We start from the raw sequence: 23,363 nt of genomic DNA on the forward strand, positions 1-23,363 counted from the left end.
CACCCTGCCTGGGACCAGTGTGTTACTGTAGCTCGAGGGGTCTCAAAGAAAGCATGAACTCTGGCTATTGTGAAATGCCCCAAATTCCGTGGTGATGATGCCACACTGTTGTGGAAAGGAAAAGCCTTTCCCAAACTCTGCGTTCCATGGATTCTTTCGGCCACAGGACAGGAGGCACAACTCATCTTTATATATCCTGGGTGGAGGAGGCAGAGCTTCCCCATGCACATCTACAAAAGATCATCGTGGTAACATGGGGAGATGATAAGCAACATTCCTGGGGAGCTCTGCCATCCCTGAATCCTCCATCTCAACAGTGCTTATGTCAACAGTGGCAGATTTCCTGCTTAATTCTTCTATAAGAAAGATAAACTTAGGAAACTTGGTTGGATCTTGAAAAACCTTTTTGGTTGGGCTTTCTTTCTGCAGAATGAAAACACATCTGCTTCTGATCTCTGCTTGCCAAATTCTCAAGTGGAAAGAGATGATATCGACATTTAGTTTCATTCTGTGCTTTAAATTCAGGTTTATGTGGGGGGCTTTTTTTGTAGCCAGGTTCTCACAGTAGTGTTGATGCCAGGGTATGTGTGGACTGTGTGCAGAAAAGCAATGCAATGCAGCACGTGCCTGCTGCATCTCATTTCCAAGATACTTTTAGGCTGCCACATGTAAACAAACACCCAGGGAGTAAATTTAGTTTCTCAGAACCGAATATGTGTTTGTTCTTGCAAACATTTGGCAAGTTAAGTATCAGCCTCTTGGTCTGCATTTTTATTCTTAACTTTCAAATGGACTGACAGCTCATTGTAGCCCCAAAACTGGATATGTGGAAATGTAAACACAAACAATAATTTCTTCTTGAATTTGTTATTTACCCCCACCTTTTTTTTTTTTTAAACGACAGAGTTGTTGTATCACAATCAGTAATTGCCATCATATTTTGCTCTGTGCTCTAAAATATTCTTATTAGTGGAATTGCAATGTTTTATTGTCCAGATTGCCCAGATTTAGTAATTTAAGATCTAAAGTCTGTTCACATTTAGTCTCAGTGCATCAATAAAATATGAATGGATAGGATAATGAAGCAATAACAGTAATTTATGTCAAAGGATACAGGCTATTGTTTGCGAGTTTGCCAAAGTGCCAAAATACTTTATCTGTAGAAAGAATTCTTCTTCTCCCTTGTGGAGAAATAAATAATGCCTCAGGAATATTCTGTCATGGGAGCCTCCTGCCATGAAATAAATGGGAGGAGACAAGGCTGTGAAGGTTATTTTCCACTCTGGAAAATATTTATTTGATGACACAGCTCTTATTGCTAGTTTTTGGCTTTTTAATGCTAGAGACTAAATTTTGCCCTCCTGGCTGGATGCAAGAAGCCCTAAGTTCAGAGAAGTCACCTTGTTTTAGACCCAAATTACAGGTAGTCTGTGGATTAACAGAGAATTGCTTATGAGGAATGAGTAGCTCCATCTGTGGTATAACAGTGCGTGGGCAGGAGAAGGTGAAAAGCTGGAGCTGGCAGCTCTGCAGCATCTATTACATCTATTCAGTGTCCAAAACCCAGACAGGCATTGATGGCCAGGGTATTCTCCGTCTGAAAACAATGCTTCTAATTTATGTGCTATTCACTGGTCTTGGACTGTTTTTTTCAGGTGAGATGATCTTCAGACTGTCCTAATGAGATGTTCTCTAATCCACTTAATTATTTCGACTTCATCAAACTTCAAAATAAGCTACTTTACACCCGACCAATTAGCTTTTAAAATTTCCTGCTGGTAATGGTGGTAGTGCAGACTATTTCAGTCTGTCTTACTGGAAATAGGAGATACTGTGATTAGTGAGATGATTTTCAGGTTTCTAGTGTATGTCATCCTGACTAATGACTGCTAAACTCTCAGTGCTCTTGAAGACAGTCAAAACAGTGAATTTCTGGAGCTTTTTCTTTGCTTCATTGCTTGGTTTTAATTCAGAAAATTGTATAAAATGATACCTGCTTTGTGGGTACTCTCCAGTAAAGAACTTCTTCCTGTGGATGCCCCTATTTCTCTGTATTGCCTACATGTAAATATTTATAAAATGCTAAAATCTGCACAGTCATGACTTGGAAGAAAATTATTTTGAAATAGAGAAAATTGCACCAATTTTTTCCTGTGCTTTCATTCTATAGATCTTTAATGCTTTGTGCTAGGTTCAAAGGAATTGTAGGCCTCTGGAGTATTTAGCCTACTGATTTCAACAGCTTTGTCTGAGAAGCGAAAATCTCGAAGTATTTTACTGGTCCATCAAATCCCAATTTCAATCTGACTCTTGAATGACTACTGTGTCTGTTGGAGGACTACGTTGGGGCTTTTTTCATAATTTCCATTTTCCCCAAGTGATCTTTTTTTTTTTTCCTGTGTGAAATGAACGGGTAATCAAAACACAATTACACCTTTTTCCCATGTAATAAAGATATCATTTGGAATAAAGTGAATTCAATACATACATTGCAATCACAATAGCCCTGTGAACACATAATTCGAAATTTGTTTTTAAATTTTAAAAAAATATTACTAAAGAGAAAATGAATTTGATTGGTATTTTATCATTTCAAATTATTTCATTCATTCACTTTAGATGCAGAATAGCAAAGTCATTGTATGCAGAAATCGTTTTTATCTGCAAAAAATTAGGTTTAGTTATTAAGTTAGACTTGAATACTATTTTCCCCATCTTTAAGTAATATTGTAATCCTTAGTAGTGTCTTTCATCCAGTAATCACAGAGCATTATATATGCCTTAGGAAGGTAAGGATGAATCATTACAGATTAGTAAACGGAGATGTAAGGAACTTAAATGACTTGCTTGGAGTAGTGCAGTGATTTTGCAGTACAGAGAGTATAACCCAGCAGCTATCACTCACAGGGCTTCTTGTATCCAGCAAATCACTTTTAAAGGCCTTGGAAGGAATTCAGAGAAATCAAAATCCTCTTGAGGTGTGTTCTGGTTTTCTTGATTGAAAGAACTGTGAGGGAATAGACTTTGAACCTTATTGTCTGCGTTCATCTTCTGAGTTTACTCACGTTTTCACATGCCATTCCTTTACAAATTGAAAATGCTGCCAAGAGGTGAGTTGGTGCTTCCACAGAAACAGTCTAGGAAGCTTTGTTACTGTGCAGAGGGGTTAGAAAACTCAGACTCTTTTACATCTGTTTATTTTCTCTTATATATGTAGCGAAGAATCCAAAAGAAGCTCTGTCTTCCAGGCCTTCATTGGCCAGATGGGAGATAGGCAATAGTCATGGCTGGATTCTGCAAGAGCACTGAATGCCCTACAGACTTGGGAAGGAAATTATAGCTGGAGTTCCCTTAGTTGCAGCCTTTCTAAAATACATGAGGTGTCTGTGTTGCCCGCTTAGATGTTCATTTTTTATTCGCATTTCTGTTCCACCTGTCTATGGATGGGAAATACAGCTTACCTTCTGTGCTGTTCCTCACGGAGCAAGCAAACCAAAGGCAGGAGAGTTGCTGCTACTTTGATCTATGTTTCTTTTTTCCTACATTTCCCTTACTGCTCTGCTTTCTCTTCAACTGTGATGATTGTCTTTTGCTTAATAGGAGATTTTCTGTTCACTCAGCTCCAAAATCCCATCAACAGACTAAAAGTTGGTGGCATCCTCTCATCTTCTCTATAATTGACTAGTATGAACTCTCCAGCTCACAAAAATTACTCCTTCGTACAGTAGGATATAGAGAGAACTGTGTTTTCCTAATGTGAGCTGTAAAGTGGTATTTGCACAATTTATTTGTATTTACTTTGTCTTATTTTATTTTTCTCAATTGGTAGAGAAGAGAATTGTGTTGTAATTGGGCACTTAGATGAATCTAGCAGCTGGAAAACACTCCATTCAGAGTGAAATGGATAGTGTGTGTTCACAATTGCTTAAATAACACATGTTTTAATGTAGGACTGTGAGTTGTACTCATTTTTTCATATAAAATATGGACTATGATAGGAAAAGTCAACTTATCAGTGTTAATAGGGAATCTTTCCAAGACCTCCCTTTCAAGTGGATAAAAGAGTACAAATCTGGGATAGCCAAAGGTGACTACAAACAAATTGGCTAGTCCATTAGCATAGCTGTCCAGCTGCATCCTAGGTTCTGAGGCCACTCCAAAACCACAAGCCCGACCGCCTCAGAAGCCTGCCAAGGAGCCAGCTGCTGCTAATAAAGCAGACTCTACAACTTGGCATCTGGGGCCTGTGATTCCCATCCAAAAGGAATTGTATGTAAAAAATATTTGAAATTTGTCTTTTTAAGTAGTGTTTTGCTTTGGAAAGAAAATACTTTGGTCTAAGCTTGCAACTAGTGAAAAACTACCTAAGAGTACTTGGTTGCCATGGAAAGATAAATACTGTTCTTGTGTAAAGAGGTTGGATGTTGGAAGGAGGCGCGTTGTTCATTTAATATCTGAGAAGCTTCTGGTTCAGCATTTCTGGGTTATTTAGTTAGAAAGACCAAGGTGTATCTCATTATTCGTGCTTAGCTGTGTGCAGTTTCACGGGACACTTTGTTTCAAAGAATTGAACTGTAGGGTTTAAGTAGAAGGGTTCATTCCTGAGAATGGATAAGAATTAGCACATTAATTTTTTTCACTTTTAAATAATGAAAAAGGAGAAATTTCATTCATTTTTCAAAGATGAAAACAAATCCTATTAGCCATCCATGCTAAATTAATAAGCTGCTTGGAATGATCTACAAACCAGTTCATTCCCCACACACTCTCCACTGAATAATGAAGCATGAGAATTGAAAAATTAGTTGGTTGCATTGGTTATGTGAAAAATTAATGGCAAAACCAGCTCAGAATTCAGCTCTCTCTTGAAGTGAAACATTTAGATTTTGCCTTTTTTTTTTTTCCTTTTTTTTTTTTTTTCCAAGAGGTGTAGGTCCTGTACTTGGTTGTTGTGGCAAAACCTATTTTCCAGGTTTCTGCAGCTGGTGTCAGGGTGTTTTGAACCACTCTTGACAGTGGTGCTCCTTCTGGCTCTCGAGGCAGAGAAGTTAAGTGCTTTTCCCCCAGCCACGGAGGGGTCCAACATCAGAACAAGGCACAGATTTCCAGCTACCAGGTGTGCAGCTGGCTCCCCAGACAGTGCCCCACTTTAGCATTGTCCAGGATCCTGTACCGAGTGGTCCATATCTGGTACCTTCATTAGCTTGCCAGTCATTTCTTTCACTCCAGTTATTACTTGGAGATTACCAAACCAGATCCTTTGCTCATTTGGAAGCACAGTGCATACTTCTGCCATCAGTCATACACTCAGCAGCTCAGGAAACAAGAAGGGGAAGCTTTCTTCTGACCTGAGGCTTTTAGTCTGGCAACCAGCCAGAAGATGTTATCAGCCTCAGTACAGGCAATTTTGTAATCTTTCTGCAGATGGTATTCTGGGGTATTGGATATGCATAGAAATTACTGTGGGCTGCTGTAGCTAAGATTTATTAGTGAAGAGGGTTTGGAGTGTAGTAGTGTTTGCTGGGCTGAGATCAGCATCTCCTAAAGTGGAGCGTGGCTGCCTCTCTGTCCACCCTTAAAGCGTCTCCGAGGGTACTGCTGGGAACCCAGGCATCCATCCATGTGTGCCTGTTGTCCGAGCAGCTCTTACTTGAGGGACAGCCTGTCATGTGGCCTCATTCTCTGTATACTGAGGACTCTTCTTCTATTTTTTTAATAGCTGTGGCCTCAAAACTAGTGTAAATGTATTTTGTGTTCACTTCTACATCCCCTTTCAGCTGGCTGAGAGGGATAAAATGTCTTAAATTAGAATTAGGCCCCCAGTGTTTTCCTCTGTGTGAGGATAAAGATCTTATAATAGAATGAAAATTGCTCTTTGTATTTCAAAGGTAAATTTCCACTTTTTTTTTCTTGCTTATTAGGTTGGTGTGAGAATAGGACATTTACTCATTATCCCCTGCTAAGACATATATAATAATAACAATTAATAATTAAAGTACATAGCACTTCATTGGTTTATGGGAAGATCTTTCGCTGCTTTACGTCATTTGCATGCGTTCAGTGTGCATGGTAATCTGGGAGGTGTAGGGTAAAGCAGAAAGAATGTAACCTCGACCTCTGTCTTTTTGTTTAACCTTAACAATGCTCAAAATATGCAAGATTACTGTGGGATATTTCATGAGATCTTGATATATTAAAGCCCAATGTGTTATACACAGTCATACCTGCTTCTACCATGGCCCTGCAGTGCACAGAGATTTAAATACGCTTTCAGACAGGATATGATAATATATAGATGCCTACGTATTTAATATAGGTTAGTGTTGCCTGTAGTGTTGTCCAGCTGGGCCACAGACATGGCATAGAGCTGATTTCCAAGATGTGTCCCCAGTGTTTGAGCTCAGTTGAGGTGGTGCCTGTGCTGGTACTCAGGGCTGCTGCTTCAGCTCTCTATTTCTGGGAATGATATTGGAGCTCGAGTGGGGGGGGATTACCCACTGATAAAATGTGTGGGCAGAGAAATATGATCCGTATGCATTAAGTGCTTTTGATTGTCAGCAAAAGTATCTGTGCAGAGACTTGGGGAAGGGAGCTCATTGCCCTTTCTCTTTTACTGGAGATGAGAGTGAATGTCATTACTTGATAGCATGGTGATCACACTAAAAACCAGTATTTTTTCTTTCAATGGCTCCTACTTGAGTCACATTACAACCAGGTGAGATTGCAGAGGAATTCTGATGTCTTGACACTTGGAACTATGTTCCCTCTCTCCTGGTTTAAATGGGAGAAACTGGGAAGAAGGAAGGAGGAGACCAGGAGGAAAGGCATCGGTGCAAGTGTGGTGTTTCATTTCATTGAAACATCTGATCATCACCTGTCATTGATGCTCCCTTTATAGTCTCCAACTTTTTTTCCTACTAAATAAGGGACTAAACAAAGGGACTCGTTTGAAAGAGTTTAGAGCTACTAATTTAGAAACATCCATCTACCAAGACTGTGATTTAGTGTATGCATAATTATAAGCACTAAAGTAGAGCCACTGACATTAAAGGGGCCGTTGATTAGCATGATCAGAATTACTCATAGACTTACATATTTTCTCTGTTCAAGGCCTAAAAGTAGAACAAGCATATTAGAAGTCACTAAAGTGTCATTGCTGCTGTAACGAAAATTGCAGATGTTTTGCTTTTATTAGTCCATTAGCATAGCATGGTTAACTTAGCATTGGTCCAACATTTACCTGCTGTTGCCACTACACATAAAGCTAGCAGAGTGTGCTGATTGCGTTGTGGAAACGGGATTTTCTCCCTCTCAGCAGGCAATTACATTCCAGGAGCTCTGACTCCACTTCCCCTGGCTGCCCATCTGGAGCTCAGTCCTCAGGATCCTCCAGCTCCTGCAAGTTCTTCCCTAGATTTCAGCTTTTCTGCATAGGTCACAGTGGTTGACAGGATGGTCTCCTTCCAATCGCTCCTTTGTTCTCCTGGCAAGTACCCTGTGCTGTGAGTAAATACTCCAGTGGTCAGAGAGCCAGGGATGGTTGCAGCAATTGAAATTCTCTGTTGTTGCCTCAGATCAGAGATGTTTAGGTAATTTTTGTAGCATGTCGGTTTCTTTTTTCACAGCATGTATTTACCAGTGAGTTAGGGGAGAATACTGTTTTTCCCTGTGAGAATGCCTCCCTTCTTAAGCAATATTTCCCAGTTGCTGTGTGTGGTTTGTGGTTGTTCAGAAGTGGGTATGATTTTGAGAGCAGAAGGTCTTGGCCTGATCGTCTTTTCCAAGCCTTGTTTCTCTATTGCGAAAGACATCCGTAACAACAGAGTGTTTTCAGGCTGCTTTGGAATTTTTTTCCTCTCCCAGACTAGCCAACCCTCTGCCACCTGACTGTGTGTGTACTGGGTGCTCCTCATGTTTAGAAAAGACTAACTCGGCTTCTGGCACCAGCTTCTGTACCTTTGGCTAGATATTCTTATTTGTGTTTTAGCATACTCTTAGAGCAGATTGTGTTTGATTTCTTTCTTTAATGGTAGTTACTCCTTGAGTATCTGTCATTTCAGAGCTTTGTTTTGTGATCTAGCTACTTTAATTCCGATTTTAAAAGTATAGTAGAATAATGCATTTCATAGCTATGGCTGAACCCAAAATGTTGGTTGGCACTGTTTTGCATTTGCAAGCAAGGCCTTGCTGGCTTGGAGTGGGTACAGCACCATAGGAGTGGGCAGCTGGAAGTGGTCAGGGAGGGCAGGACAAGCATAGCATAGTTCTGGGTTTACCCAGGTAACGCACATGCTTCTGCCACGCTATTTTGCCTTTTCCAGTAACAGCCTTTTTGTTTTGCTCTGTTTCCAGCAGTCCTATGCACCAGCTCCCCACCCCATGGCTCCTCCCAGCCCCAGCACAAACAGCAGCAACAACAGCAGCAACAACAGCAGCGGAGAGCAGTTGAGTAAAACCAACCTGTACATTCGAGGCCTTCCACCCGGCACCACCGACCAGGACCTTATCAAGCTGTGCCAGCCGTAAGTGCCCTTCCCATTCTCAGTGTCTTTTGTAGGAAGATGTCAGTGCTGGCCTTCCTGCTTACACTTGTGTGGCCCCTAAAAGGCATCAGAAGCCTCCTGCACTTGAAGGTTGACATTTTTTCCTTTAGTTGAATGACTAATTAATGCCTGCTAAAAACCTTCAGGTAATGAGTTTAGGGGAAGAGAGGTGAAGGTCTTCACATTGACTTCTGTTTGCTCTAATCTGGTTGATTTCTTAGGTTACAAGGAGAATTTGCATGGCAGGAAAACCTCCCTAATGACAGATTTTATAGTTATAATGATCTGTGAATCTCACCCAGTGCACAGCACAACATGGGTGTTCCTCCCTCAATCATTTATCACATTTTATGATTGCTGTGTCACATTGCTGGGCTCAAAGATTGAGAAGTATGAAACCCACTGAAGGTGGCCTTGTAGCCATATAATTAACATCTAATTAACTACAGTGCCACTGAAAAATGATGCTGTAGAAAGTGACACCTTCTCCCTCCCTGATTATCTTGAGAGTCATATTTTCAAACTATACTGATAAAGATTAGTTTTATTGTGTTTTATTTGTGTTGAAACCAAAGAAGTGGCATAAAGGAGCTTTTTGCTCCTCATGCATCATCAAATGAACTACTTCCTAAAACATTGCACTCTTCTACCCTTCTTCTCTTGACTAAAAGTAGTGGACAATATGGAATGACAACCTGATTGGAATTCCAAAGTCTTCATTATTATTGTTGACATGTAGGAGGGGAATAATCCAGTTGGAGATTCCAGCCAGAGATCACCATGTTGGAATTTAGCATAACACTTTTTTTTTTTTTTATGTTGAAATAAGCACAAGGAGAAATTTGAAAAATAAAAGTCCACTCTTGTTATGATTCAGAACTGCAGTGCTTTTGCCATAGAGTAATCATTTCCAATAGATGACATAACCTCTGTATTTTGTCATCAAAAATCAGCCTTTCAAATAGACATGAATAAATGAAACCTGGTAAAGTAAGGAACAGTCTGGGGCTGATCTACAGACGTGAATCCAAATGGCTATTTTTTTTGAAGTTTGCAATAGGAGTAGCAATTCAGTGGGTTTTTACAATTTTATGACATTCTGCCTTTTCTGATTTTGATTAAAAATCCTGAAATACTTTCCTGAGTACTCTTTATGTGGGCAGGACTGGAGCTAGCAGCCTTACTGGAGTGATACCTGGGCTTGAATGAGCTGAAACTCTTCCCTGTGACTTTCTGCTATTAAAGCTTCTGTGGGTAGAACTGACACTGCTCACAGGAGAATAGCGTGCTGGTGATGTTTCATATTTCATGCAAGCTGAAATATGAATGTACCTGTGCAACATTTGTACAAACTACATTCACTGACGCTTTCCACATGTGACAGTCACAGATAATCCCAGTTCAAGGGCCAGATCCTCAGTAGGTATAAATTGGCTGTAGTCTACTGATGTTCAAAAAGCTGTTTTGCGATACATCTTCTTGCAGTCTGACCCTTCTCCAGTTCACATAAACCTTTTCAGCTGATCAGGACTGAACTAACTATTCCTAAAGGAGCCTCACAGATTTGGTGCTTACATTCTGCTATCATGGTGTGAGGCTGTGGTGTGAGCAGTGATACTTGAATCATGACGTTCAGGGAGTGTGTCCCTACCCTTGTCTGCGTATGGGAAGTGCACATCAAGTATCTCAGAACTTCCTTTTAGCACTATGGCGACATTTTTAATGTGCTCCACTAAACTTAGTCTGATACAAGATTAGAGGGCTTTGTCTTGCTGTCAGGAGGTTCCTGTGTGAACAGATGCTCTTTAAGAAAAATGCTGACACTCATTTTGCTGATTTTTCTATCCTTTGGCTGAATGTCAGTAAGGAGAAACCAGATAGTTCTTCTGACTCTTTTTTTCAGAAAATTAAAAGAATTTATCAAGGCAGAAGAGAAAGACAATGCAGGGAAACTTAAACATATGAAATACAAGAATTTGTACTGGCCTTTGTGGTGGTGCATTCCCCCCCACTGCTTTCCAAGCTGCAGTATGATCTGAGAAATGCTTAAATCTGACTTTTGCTCATACCCTTGCCAGTGATTTTTTAAGCAATCTCAGACACTCTTGCTCATGACAGCAATGTGTACATTTTAAGTAATAAATTACAAAATATTTTCTTTACCTTTGCAGGTGGTTACACAGTAGAAGTTGATAAAGGTCCAAAGCTCCTGTCTCTTCACCTGTCCCCACCCCCAAAAAACCTTCAACCCAACCCTTCTTCCCAAAAACCCCACTAAAACCAAACCCAACAGTCTGCTGCTATATGAACAAAAAGGATTTTTCTGCTCAGAAATGTTGTCCTCTGTAGAGCTCTTTTGTTGTTACATGGCTGGGGCTTCACCAGATATTAAAGTCTTTGTGAGAACAGGTATTTACAAATGAGCAGAAGGTGCTGGCTCCTAGGCTTCCTGCATAGCCTAATATTAGCATCATTTGCTGCAAGATGTGAAGTAAAGACCTTAATTCCAATCCATAAAACATATTATTATTTTGTAGTACAATATTTTTGGAGAGCTGTATTTAAGGGAAGTATTGACCAAAGCTGGCTTATGTCCAGCCCACTGGTTCCCATAGGCTAGCTGCCAGTGCCTAAAATGAGTCCTTCTGAACCCATTTCCTCTGCTCTAGCATGGGACAAGGCTGCTAGCAGTACAACTATAACTTTTAATGTCTCATATTTGGCAGACTGAGGAATAATGTTCTAAACCCATAATATTTCCCTGTCAGAAGTACAGGAAATGCTGTAAACACTTATGTTTATGTACATTATCAGAGCCCATCCCATTTTCAGGTTTAGTCCTATATTGAGGCCATCCTTCAAGTCACGTGTAAAGTTTTTAATGTAATTTCATTTTGTGAGGTGGGTTAAGGAAGTGAAACCCCTTTAATCAGAACTGTTTGATAAAGTACAGGGCTGTTTTGGTGAATCCTGCCTGCTTTTCTGTCTTTCTGCTGTGCGTTTTTGTTGGTGTGTATTGCACGCTAAACAGAAAACAGCAGACTGGTGTACCATTGATGCTTGAAGTGCAGAGTCCATTACACGTGATGTGAGACATTTCTGACAAATGTTGCGACACTATCAAACCTTTTATCAATTTGAGAGTAACCTTGTCACAGTAATCTGTCAAACTGTTCATATAACTAAAGGAAAACAAGTCATCATAGACTGTACAGTAGCTGAGTAAATGGAAAAAAAATTGCTACTGGAAGATTTTTCTTTTTGTGTGGTTCTGATCCTCAGTAGTTGGTTTAACATGTGTCCAGCAGAATTTCATCAAATTCGCTTTTGCAGCAGGGAGCTGTTAGGCTGCACTGTATCTTCTGGGACTCTATACAATAACTCTTTCAAAAGTTGCATCAAAAAAGAGTAAAAGTGTTAAAGCAAGGAAGAATCTGTTGTTCTTTTGGGTATGCATAATCTTCTGGATTTTCATAAAAACTGAGTAAAGGAACTGCTAAAAATGGACCTTGGCCTTTCTTAACATTTTCTGAGGTTCTTAAAAAAAGAGGCTCTGTAGTTATCTGTGATTATATTGATAATCAGAACTTATTAGTCTAAAATTTAAATACTTACATATTTCATAATGTTAATAGTAAGTATCACATAATTATCATTTATTTCTCAGAGGTACACAGTCTCTGCTCATGCAGTGGTATACACCATTTCATGTGTATCTGTCATTATATGTATGTCCAGTAAAAATATGTTTTTCATCAAAGGGGAAGATAATCAGCCTCAAATGTAACATTATAGACAGGAAAATTTGTGTGGTGTGTCATTTTACAAGCAAAACATTAATTATTATCGTTGAAATATTCATAATCTCTCACTTTAATTTTTATGCATTGCCTTATATTTCACCCAGAAAATTCCAAGATCATCTTAAAAACATGTACAGATGAATTAGTGCCTTATTATTATACTAGACTCATCCTGTTCTTCCTAACTGCATCCTGGTGAAGATAAGTTTAAGGAAATCTCACACACAGACTAAACATCTGAGCTTTATGATTTAAAAACATATTTAATTTAAAGAAGTCAGTCCACTTCTCAAGATTTTGGTATTTCTGTTTGTTCTTACATTTTTGCACCAAAGAAGATTTAGGCCCAACATTTTTTAAAACATAAAATAAGCTTTGCAGAAGGGACAGAAAATTTGGGAAAAGAATTGTTTTATATCTCTTCTTACCTCCTCAATTAATTTGAAAAGTTGGCTTAAAACTCCAGCATTTGGCTGAACCTAAGCATTCTGCATTGCACAGGTAAGACATTGACATGTATTCAAAAGACTACCTCTGTCCATCTTGAGGGTAAAATTAAAGGGCCTATTTAATTAACTAAGACAACAACAAAATTAGAAATATCTAAACCTAAAGAGAGTAAGACTGTATACAGCTCAGGCTAACTCTTGAGGAAGATAAGACAGAATTCTCCAAGGTTTTCCAGGTGTGGGAAATCCCTGCAGCATAATGATTTCTGTGAGTGTTGCTTTCTTTAAATAACTTCTAGATTGATACTTTTGAGCAGATTATTCAATGATCATGGCTGTTTTGGGTTAGTGGGGTTGGTTGTTTCAATTTTTTTTTTTAATTTCTCCTTTGTCTGAAGGTATCCTGATTGACTCCTTGACAATTTATTAAGTGTGAGATCTTAGCCTCTTATTTAATTTTTAATGTCCTTGGTTTTGTCTTGTGGAACGCCTGAATAAATATCCAGGCTGTCACTGTTTTGGTTCTACTGAAGGGTTAGTCCCAAGGCTAATGTAACTGAGGTTATCAATTGAAAAGTCACACATTAATTTACTTAAATTCGAGACTATTTTTGGAATGAACTGTGTGCACTCCTTTTGCCCTTACAGAAAAAGGCTGAGTTCATTGAGGTTTCAGAGGGATTCAAGGTGCCTTTCAGGATAGGTTGTCTTGTTAATAGCTGCAACAAGTGCAATATTTCCATTAGACCAAGCCTGATAGCAAGTTCATAATGGTCATTCTTTCCATGTCTTAAGCCAGAAAGAGTTACACATTCCTGACTATTTTTATTTTCCTTTTATTTTATTTAAATAACAAGACTATATTATATTATTATTATATTATATCATATTATATTATTATATTTATTATACTATATGAAAACAGATGGAATGAAGGTGTGGGGAAAGTAAATTCTCTTCATTTCCTGTTTCTTACTGCATTAAAAATTTAAATAAAAATAATTGAAAATACTGTGAACTATAGATCAAATAAAAGTTAGCCAAAATACAATTGCCATAGTGAGCTCAGGACCAAAAATACCAAAACAATCTCAGCAGTAAATCTGTTCCACAATGAAGTCAGACAAAATTTGTACCCAGTGTAAACTGATGTTCTCATCCCGACCCTGGTGAAAACAAAACCCAAACTGTTTGAGACTTACAGAACATTAGGCTGTGTCTGAGCCTCAATTTTTTAAGAAGTAACCTTTGGAGTGGTAAAGGGATTTACTGCATTCTGTAACATTCTATATGTTAAAGCAATGTGCACTCTGTCTTCCATATTAATTTAAGCAGAGCCACAACCTCCATCTCTCCTGTAATTAATATCAGCTGACACCATTGCTCTGTGATATAGCAGAGACTGAGAGGGCATGAAGGTGAGAGCACTCATTCAGTGGGATTAGCTCATATAGGAACCATGTGGCATCACAGGGAATAGTTCCTGTTTAAAGTCTTGGTGGATATTTTGGTTCAGTGTATCCTGGTATATGAGAACTGGGAATGGCTATGAAATTTGCTGAAGAGATCAGTCTTCATGGGAGCTAAAGAAATGCCCACACTTGAGAGGAAAAAAAAGAGAAAAACCCCAAACCTCCCCTTTTTCTTTGAGGGATTTCCTCCTGGAAAATTTCCCTGGATTTTCTTTGTTATTCTAAGTAAAATCAGGAAAGCAAAGTCAGTCCTAAAAAGGGTGTACTGCTGAACCAAGCACCCCGCTGGACTAATGTGCTGATACATGATACATTCCTCTCATTTGTTAATGTTTGTGTCTGCAGACCAGAGACCAACACACTGATGCATTACATTGAAGTAATCTGCATTCTTCTCAAGTTCTTTATATCATGGACTTTTCCTAAAAGTTTATTGAGAGGGGCAGCATAGGGAAAGAAGGGTAATTTTTTAAAGTCAAAATGCTTTTGATCAGGACACAAATGGTGAATGATAAGGATGCATAATGTAGGCATAAAAGCAGAGAAAACTGATGCTGTGGATATGATTTGTTAATTTTTGCATTGAAGACATCTTTATAGTGATGATGCTTATCAGTGCTGTGAGAAACATTATGGAACTCTCTAGGTCTGAAGTGATGCAAGGCAGTGACCTTGAATTTCCTTTGAACAACATCTTTGTTTCTAAAATCAGTTGTCTTGCAGTTTTGCAGTCAGTTATTTTAATATTATATTTTTGTAGTGTGTAAATATGAACATGGATGTGTACAGGTTTTTTTCTCCTTTACCTGATATAGTTGAAAAATCATTTGTACATTCATTGCCATTGAAATAATCCCCAAAAAATTTTCCATTGTTACAAACAAACATTAAAGGTGCCTCAGTAGGCAATGAACCAATCCTCTTCTTACCTTGCCTCTTTCATCAGGGAAAACAAAAACTTTAGGTCAACAAATGCCCACAGCACTACAGAGAGCTCCATCTGCGATGTGAACGTTGCCATTGTCAGGAAGAAAGGCAGAAACATAATCTGTGTAAAGTAATAAATGGGCACCTGAACTCTCCTCTGTTTTGAATGTGCCTGTCTTTTCACTGGAGTGTGGCAGAGTGTCAGTGAGAGTTTCTCGTCTCCTTTCAAGTTGGATGAACCTGATTTAATGGAAGATATGGGAGGAAGCAGCATTTTCAGACACTGCTGCTGAAAGTATTTCTTCTGATGAATTTTAATTAAAGTCCTTGTGGAATAAAAAAGAAAGAACCCCCCCCCCCCCCAAAAAAAAAAAAAAAAAAAAAAAAACAAAACAAAACAAAATACCACCCCACAACTAAAAAGAGAACTCAGAAATGTTGAGTTTTCTGTAGCAATGTGAAGGGCATGACCATAACAGCCACTTGTTTTGCTTACTGTGCAGGATGGGTGTTGAGACAGGAGGGCAACACAGTTAAGGAGCTTCTTCTAACCTGTGATGAGATATGTGTTTCCAGTCTTTCCTTGTCCTCTTTCTGTCTCCATTTCCTCAGCATATCTTTTGTGCAGCCAGTCAGCCATGGCATCACCATCCATTCATGAGGCTACTCATGTCTCCATTTGAGTCTGAAAGTGCTCATGGCCAGAAACTGTCCAAAGGACAGACAGACTCTCCACCATCTATCTGTGGGATGTGATGTCTGTTTTTATAATGTGGATGTTCTCTGTGAAAGGGCTTTCATAACCATGGATCTCTCAACAGTCTGAATTTTTCAGCCCCTTAAGGTGTCTTGTAAAACTCTGATGTTTGGTTTTGGTTTTTTTTGGGTTTTTTTTTTTTTTTTTTTTTTTTTTTAGTGGCAATGCAAGTTCTGGTTATCTGTATTTCTTCTGTTTTGAAGCTTATCCATGTGTTTTAGATTTGTCTGCATTTTTGGTGTTTGTTCTCCTAAATTCCATGGTGTCAGGTTCAGTGTGTCTTTCTGATCTCATATCCTTTGAGAACTGATGGCAGCAGTGGGAGAGCAGAGCCAGTTGCTGTCTTGCATGTGCAGAAAGTGGAGATGGAAGTTCTGTGACTGGCATGTGGTTTATACTCCTTAGGAGCCACCAGCTTTTGAGAGGAGATGGAGACATGCTGTTCACACTCTGACATTTGTGTAGCAGAAATGTTTCTTTAACCTTTTCCTTGAAGGTATGACGCAGATAATGTTCTGCTCTGTTTGAGAACTACATTGTCCTAAAGCTTTGCTGCAAGGAAACAATACCAGCTATGCTTAACAACCCCCATCCCCAAACCAATAATAACCTGGGCACTGCTTCCAGCTAATGGCAAAAGCCTTAGTGCATGCCTGCAATTTCTATGCAAGGGGAAGTGGCAGGCCAACTTTGGTGGCAAAGCTATTGAATATTATCAGCACGAAAACAAAAATGTCATTGTGTTCAGCCGCTAGACTTTCTCATACCATTCCAAACAAGCATCGACAAGAGCTCTGTGCTATGTAGCATGCAATGTCCTTCATTCCAAGTATTTGGTAACTTCCCAGAATTATTTGTGTGACAAGTGTTGCTACTAGATTTGTGTTAAAAACTGCAAAGGCTTTAATTTTTTTTTTTTTAAGATGTTCACTGGTGAAGGAATTTCTTAGAATTGTTGCAACTATGTCAGAGGTTTTTCTATTTGCCTCGTTATAAACAGAGACAGGAACAACGGAATGTTTTCAGCCTAATTTTTAAAAGATGTTGAACTGAGAGAGATCTAAAAAGGTTTTCTCTGTCTTGGGCCTGTATTTTCTGTGTCCCCATCAGGAGCTCTAGGGAATGTGGAGATCTCTAGATTCTGGTTCTCTTGAAAGGTATCTAGTCACAGCTCTGGGGGCAACCCTGAATAAAACAATGAAGTCAGTAAGCAATGTGGAATTATAGGACGTAGTCTGAAATAAGATTTCTGCCAACAGACACCCCAGTCCATGGAAGCTTCATGGAAGCACAGCAGCCTGTTCAAATAGCAGTTATTGCAGGATCACGGGCATGTTATTGTTTCAGTGTGATACAGGTAATAAGTGAAGCATTTATAGTTATTACTGCCTGGTGATCACATAAAAAAAGAAACCAGACATGCTTTCCTTACTTCAGTTTCTCAGTTCAGCATTTCCATATTCTCCTGGGGTTATAATCCAATTATGAAACTTCAATTATTTTCTGTAATTCATTGATTCAAGAAGAACATTAACTTTTTAGCTTTTTTTATAGTAGGGAACTAATAATTAAAAGGGATAAAATTATTCACAAAGTCATAGAATTTAAGATCCAGAAGAGACCAAGGGACAGTCTACCATAATTTTCTGGTTGATTAAGATCTTTGAATTTCCCTTCTTTGTTCCTAGACTAAGCATAGAAAATTATTTTGATGTAAAGAATGTGTTCCAGAAAAGCACCCGCTCTGGAACTGAAGATATGAAAACAACAGCAAACCTAACTACTGTTGTTAAGAGTTTATTCCTGTTAACTATGTTCCCTGGTCAGAACTTCTAACCCACTTGCAAATCAAGTTTCTGGTCTTAATTTTTCGCTTTTTGTTCTTGGTGTAATGAGATGAAGGATCTCTCTGAATTCTCTTGCTCCAGTCTTCTCCCAGATGCACTTATGCAGTCACTTCTCAGATTTTTTTTTCTTTAAGAATCCAAATAGATGGAGCAGTTTAAGTATCTGATTGTAAGACAGTTTTCTCCAGCCTTCAGTTAATTTCATCAAGGACTGCAGGCATCATTTAAATGTTTTTAAAACTAATTATTTCATGTTTATGGACATTTGTTATTGTATTTAGTTTATGTATGTTTGCATATGTCCTTCAGTGGATGAAATGCATTACTGGAACATCTGTGTTCCTAAGCTGGAGAAATGATACTCAAAAGCTGCTGTATGTCTTAGTAGGAATGTCAGGAGGTGCCACATGCACTCTGTGAGATCACAGAACACTGGTACTGGCATTATGTCAGAAGCAGAAGCTCATCTCTAAACCTCTGAGGTTTTGATTACTTTTAATTTTAAGTCATGTGTCTGTCCATACTCGGCTGTCAGCCACAAAGCTCCATAGAATGAGAAAACAGCAGCACCCTTGAAGCTTTACTTTTAAAAATAAGGAATTTGGATCTAAGCCATACCTAACAATTTCTCTACTCATCTTTAATGTATTGGGTCTCCTCTGCTTTACTTAAATCAACAACAAATCAAGAATTGCCAATTAAATGGACTATGGCTAGGAATTTTTAAAAATTATAATAATTTAGCACAAATATTATATTTCAATATAAAGTTTATTTAGTATATGAGGAACAAATGATATGCCTTATAACAAATGAATCCCTATCACATATATGAACATACAGCCAGTTCAAGGACCTGAAGGATTCATATAGCACAATCTCTTGACTCAGAATAAAATGAAGTCAAGGCAATTGCTTCTAGACGGAAAGGAAAAATTATGCCTATGGTGGAAAAAATGGAAAATGACCAAGTCTTTGGTGAATTTTAAATGAAAGCAGGGCACTATACTCATGCCCTGATTTTGGTCATTGCCTAACATAAGAATTGGACTACAGACATAGCTGTTAGCAGGTCTTATAGACATGGGAGGCACGTTGTAGTGATGCAGCTTGTAAATGCTATCAGCACTTTCCGAAATTGTAGTCCATCTCTTATTTTCATGGAGTGGTAAGAAAAAACTCTCTCTTTTATAATATGGGATTTGCAAGTGGTAATTCTTACTAGATTCCTGTGTTTGTTTGTTGGTTCTTACTGAACTTAGGTACAGAGAAACAAGAATTTCTCTCAATTACAGGACCACATTTCTTGTCCCTCCTGTGTCCTTGCCATGCTGTTCCCATAGTCCATTGAGGACATGGGGCTGTGGTTAGTTCATTGGTAGCAGCTGAATCTCCCACTGCTTCTAGTCTAGTATAGCTGCATAGCAGCATAGAGGAGTTTTTTGGTGAGGAAGAGGTGGATTAGAGAGGCAGGAGGTGTAACTACAGCTCATTGCAATTGCTTGGATGGTTTTGTCTGTCAGTGTGTAGTGAGCCAATTATGTGTAAACTCCTCATTCTCCTTCATTATGTTTTCCATTGCTCTCATCTCCTCTTTTCTAATGTAATCCTCCTCAAAAGAGGGATGTGTCTGCAGAGTAGTCAGGCTCATATTTGCTTAGTAGGTGCTGGTTAGCAGTGCAAGGGTATTGATGAGAAGCTCATGTTGAATCTCCCTTTGGAGACTGCCATGGAGCTTTTATCATTCATGTATGTATGGCATTTTAATCTCTCCTCAAAGACTTGGGAAAGGGATTTTTAAAGCATGGTGCCACCAGTTAGTAGCTGTCACCAGTGTGTGAGGCGTGCTCTCAGTGGACAGTTTAGCAGCCCTCTGTTGCACCTGGAGCCAAAAGGTCGCCAAGGAAATACGTCTCTATCTTTTCAAGCTGCCAAGTCACGGCAGCATCGTGTAGGACTCGGGGTGTTGAGTCTGTGGGAGAGATTTCAGCATCTCAGCAGACTTACAGGCCTGGGGACCTTTTTTGGCTGAGGGATATGCTATGGCAGGCTGCCTGGTGGGGACATCAGGGCAAAGTGGATGTGCTGAGGGCTCCTGGGATTCTGGCTGTGTGCCAGCAGTAAAGTGCTTGTCCCCTCCTAACGAGGTAGCCCTCCAGTCCTGCTCTCAGGAGGGTTGCAGCTGCTCTGCTTAATGGTATTTAGTAACAGTATGAGCAGTAAAGTGTGCTCTCCTGTTACACAGAAATCCACTAATGCTGGCATCAGGAGTGGCAGGTAATTCAATCACACCCACAGAAATTATATTAATGTAGCATTAAAGGGCTGCGTAGACCAGCAAAAGACAGGAAATTATGGTGTTCAGGCTTGAAACTTTAACTCACCCATATTGTGTCGAGGTATTTGGAAATTTCCACAGAGCGTGTGATTTTATGGGACCTACAGTGGGGTGAATTGTCCTGTTTGTGTGCAGAGGATTTCCTTGGTTAATATCAGCCACCATTATTGAGAGTTACATAAAGAAATCATGGCACAATACAATATGCAGCTGGACAATGTGAGATTTAAATAATGTCTTGGTTTGGGCAGTTCCCCACCCCAGCTTTTCTGAGGTGCTGCATCAGGCATTCACTGTGTTGACATTTTTCAGATCAAGTTGCAGTTCAATAGCTAAGTCCCTATTCCAGTTTCAGAACTAATTTTTAGAGCGGGGTTTTTTTTCTGATCACAGTCACTAAAAAGGTTTTCTTTTGTTTAAAATTTGCCTTTTGATATAAAGACATTGTTCCTGTTTATTTAATGTATGTTCACTAGAACCAAGCTGAATACTAAACAGAACCCTCAACAGAACATTCATCTTTAGGCTTTATGAATATTTTTCCTTATTTTTGGTTCTGCTGAAACTAGTAATGTAGCTTGTGACTTTGAGTTCTCCACTGTACCTCCCTGTAGCAGCAGGCACAAAGGGAAGTTCTTGCAAGAACCTCATGGTCAAGGAGGAGATAGGGAGTCAATTTAGAGTCCATCCACAAGATGTTTATAGAGAAGGCTTAAGCAGTTTTGTGAATACAGTCATTTTGTGTTACCCATTGGCATCACAGACACCAAGAGTTAAGGGGAGAATTGTCTGTCACTCCAATTATGGGATGTTGCTGCAGTCAGAGGTAAGATGGCAATCTCTACCTTACATGTAAACCAGCAGGTACACTACTTGCAAAGCAGCTGAAGTGGCAAGAAGTGCAGCACCCAGGCATTTTCTTACATCTTCAGGCAGGTTGTACAATCTGTGCTGAAATGCATTCTGCCCCTGGATAGCCTGATGCCAGTCCCCAAGTAAAAACCTGTATGAGTCCAAATAACATCTGATTAGTGTTTGTTCCCATGTGGAGGAAGAAGGGAACTACCTTCTCTGGGAGAGAGGAAACTACATAATGGCTGTTACCTGGGAGAGATTAAAAAAAAATTCAATCTAATTCAGTGGAAGTAAAGAGTGACAGAAACCAGCAAGAATCATTTTATTCTTGTAATAGCTCATTTGGGGATTTTGTATGGTGTTTTCTGGGGATGATGAACTCTTGGTATGGTTGAGCTCTGAGGCTGTTACAATTTTTCCCCCATGTGCTTTCTGTGCTAAGGAGCAGGGGAGGAGTGCCACCGTGTCTGTCTGTCTCAGTGGTGAACAGGATGGTCATTAATGACCATGCATAGAACAGTAGGATGGCTGTATCCTAGGGGAAATCAATTTTCTGCAGAGAGACTGGCTTGTAAAGAGTAGAAAATTTCCACTGAAGGGGAGGAGGGGAAAGGGAGACAAAATTGGCAGAGCAGGGATTAAAAAATACAAAGGCTTCAAAAGTAAGGGAAGACTCAAAAGGCTTTCTGTTCAAGGTGGCTTTTTTTCTTCCCCTGTCAAAACTGAGCAGGTCTTGAACATACTAATCTTAGAGGTGGGCGAGAAATCAGCCTTTGGGAGAAGATTGGGGATGGGGGACACAGGGAGGTTGGTGAGAACCCTTCCTGGGGTTTAAACAAATCATGTTTCTTTTTTCTCTTTTTAAGTGCTTTCTTTTAGATGGGGAAAAGCATGCAGAACTGAGTCAGTAGTGTGCATTTCACATTGACAGCATGCAGTTCCTGAAGGAGCCTCTGTTGAAGATACTTCTGGATTTTAGAGCCATGCAGTGAAACCTGGGACCAGGTCAAAGCCAGCTGAGAACACAGCCATGTTCTCCTGCAAAATTGGCATGGTTGTGGTGTGGACAGGTCCTTGTGTTCCTTACCATGTGCAGGTGCAGTTTGGGAATTCAGACTAGGGCCTGAATTTTTCTGCCATTCACCACTCTTATGCTTTTGTGTCTCTTCTCTGAACCAGTTTTACTGCAACATTGAGTGTCTCTCTCAACTTTGGGTGGCCTCAAGGCTATGAAAATTCTTCCCCCCCCCCCCCCCCCCCCACACACACACACTGTAATAGTTTGCTTCACTCTCACTTCTGTGAATTTCCTTCTAATCCAACCTTGCTGTTCCCTTTGCAGAGCTGGAGAAAGTTTTTTCAGACTCTGATATGAGACTAACATTAGAGAAAAAAAAGCTATTTCACAGGGGAGATAAGGGAACTAAGCTGCAACTGGGGTTAAATATCATCATTCAGATAACAGCATTAATAAGAGTATATTTTCATAGACTTTTAAAAGTATGTTTGTGTATCTTAAAAATGTAAGCAGATATAAACCTTTGCATCTCAAACAAGAGGATGATTCTTTTCTGACTCTGCTCAATATTAAAGGCTAAACCAGAGATAAGATAACATACCATAAACATGGAAACTTGAACAAAGAAACTGTTGTCCTGAGAATGTGGGAATCACAAAGAAACTGAAGCCTGGACATAGGAAATTGTCTTACAAAATGGAATGTTGCATGTAGAGTAACATTTAATTGCTCTCAGAAATTGCAAAACAGGGCAAATCCACAGGTTTTTCTCTTGATCTCTGTGGTCTCTGGAACAAGACCAAGTAAAGTGGAGGGCAAAGGCGTATGGGAAATGAGTAGCTAGAGCAGACCTTTTCTTTTGCCTTGGCTTCTTATTCAAGATATTGGTCTTTTGAGAACTTCCTTTCTTGAACAGCAGAAAAGGAAAGGGTCAGAAACTCCCAAGGTCTGAGTAAGTGAGAGGAAAGAGTGCAAATGCTGTTGATAAATAAGACGTTTCAGGAATGCATAAATACATGGTCTAATACTGCAAGTGCTAGGTTGATGAAAGCTGGCCATTGGGTGCATTCAAGACTGTCCAGGATATTAATTCAGTCATTCAGAGTTGTAAATATTTGCCTGTTTCTTGTAGGATGTATGTTTGACTCCATAAAGAATGATTGTGACCTTTTTACATAGGTTTTGTGCTTTCACTGCTTCTGATGGGATGTTCAAGGAGCAGGCAGCTTATTGCTATAGGTGATCATTGTAAATTTTGTGTTACTCATCTTTAAACCCAGCATATTTGGGAGATTATATTTGGCAGAATAGATATGCTGGAATATAATTTATATGTATAGGATATACTTGTTAT

General features: G+C 39.3%; 1 protein-coding gene across 5 annotated transcripts in view; it reads left to right on the top strand.

Moving 5' to 3' along the window:
- Nucleotides 1-23,363, top strand: part of RBMS3 (RNA binding motif single stranded interacting protein 3) — a 443,527-nt gene that overhangs the window by 86,672 nt on the left and 333,492 nt on the right. For 3 of the 5 annotated variants that reach the window (XM_041407734.1, XM_041407736.1, XM_041407737.1), the window contains exon 2: nt 8,353-8,522. In XM_041407734.1, coding sequence (XP_041263668.1) covers nt 8,353-8,522 — 170 coding nt within the window. The remainder of the gene's footprint in view (nt 1-8,352; nt 8,523-23,363) is intronic. The other 2 variants (XM_041407735.1, XM_041407738.1) reach the window with 1 other exon arrangement.

The sequence above is a fragment of the Onychostruthus taczanowskii genome, unplaced genomic scaffold, assembly GCF_017590055.1.
Source record: "Onychostruthus taczanowskii isolate IOZ18803 unplaced genomic scaffold, ASM1759005v1 scaffold28, whole genome shotgun sequence".
NCBI lineage: Eukaryota > Metazoa > Chordata > Aves > Passeriformes > Passeridae > Onychostruthus > Onychostruthus taczanowskii.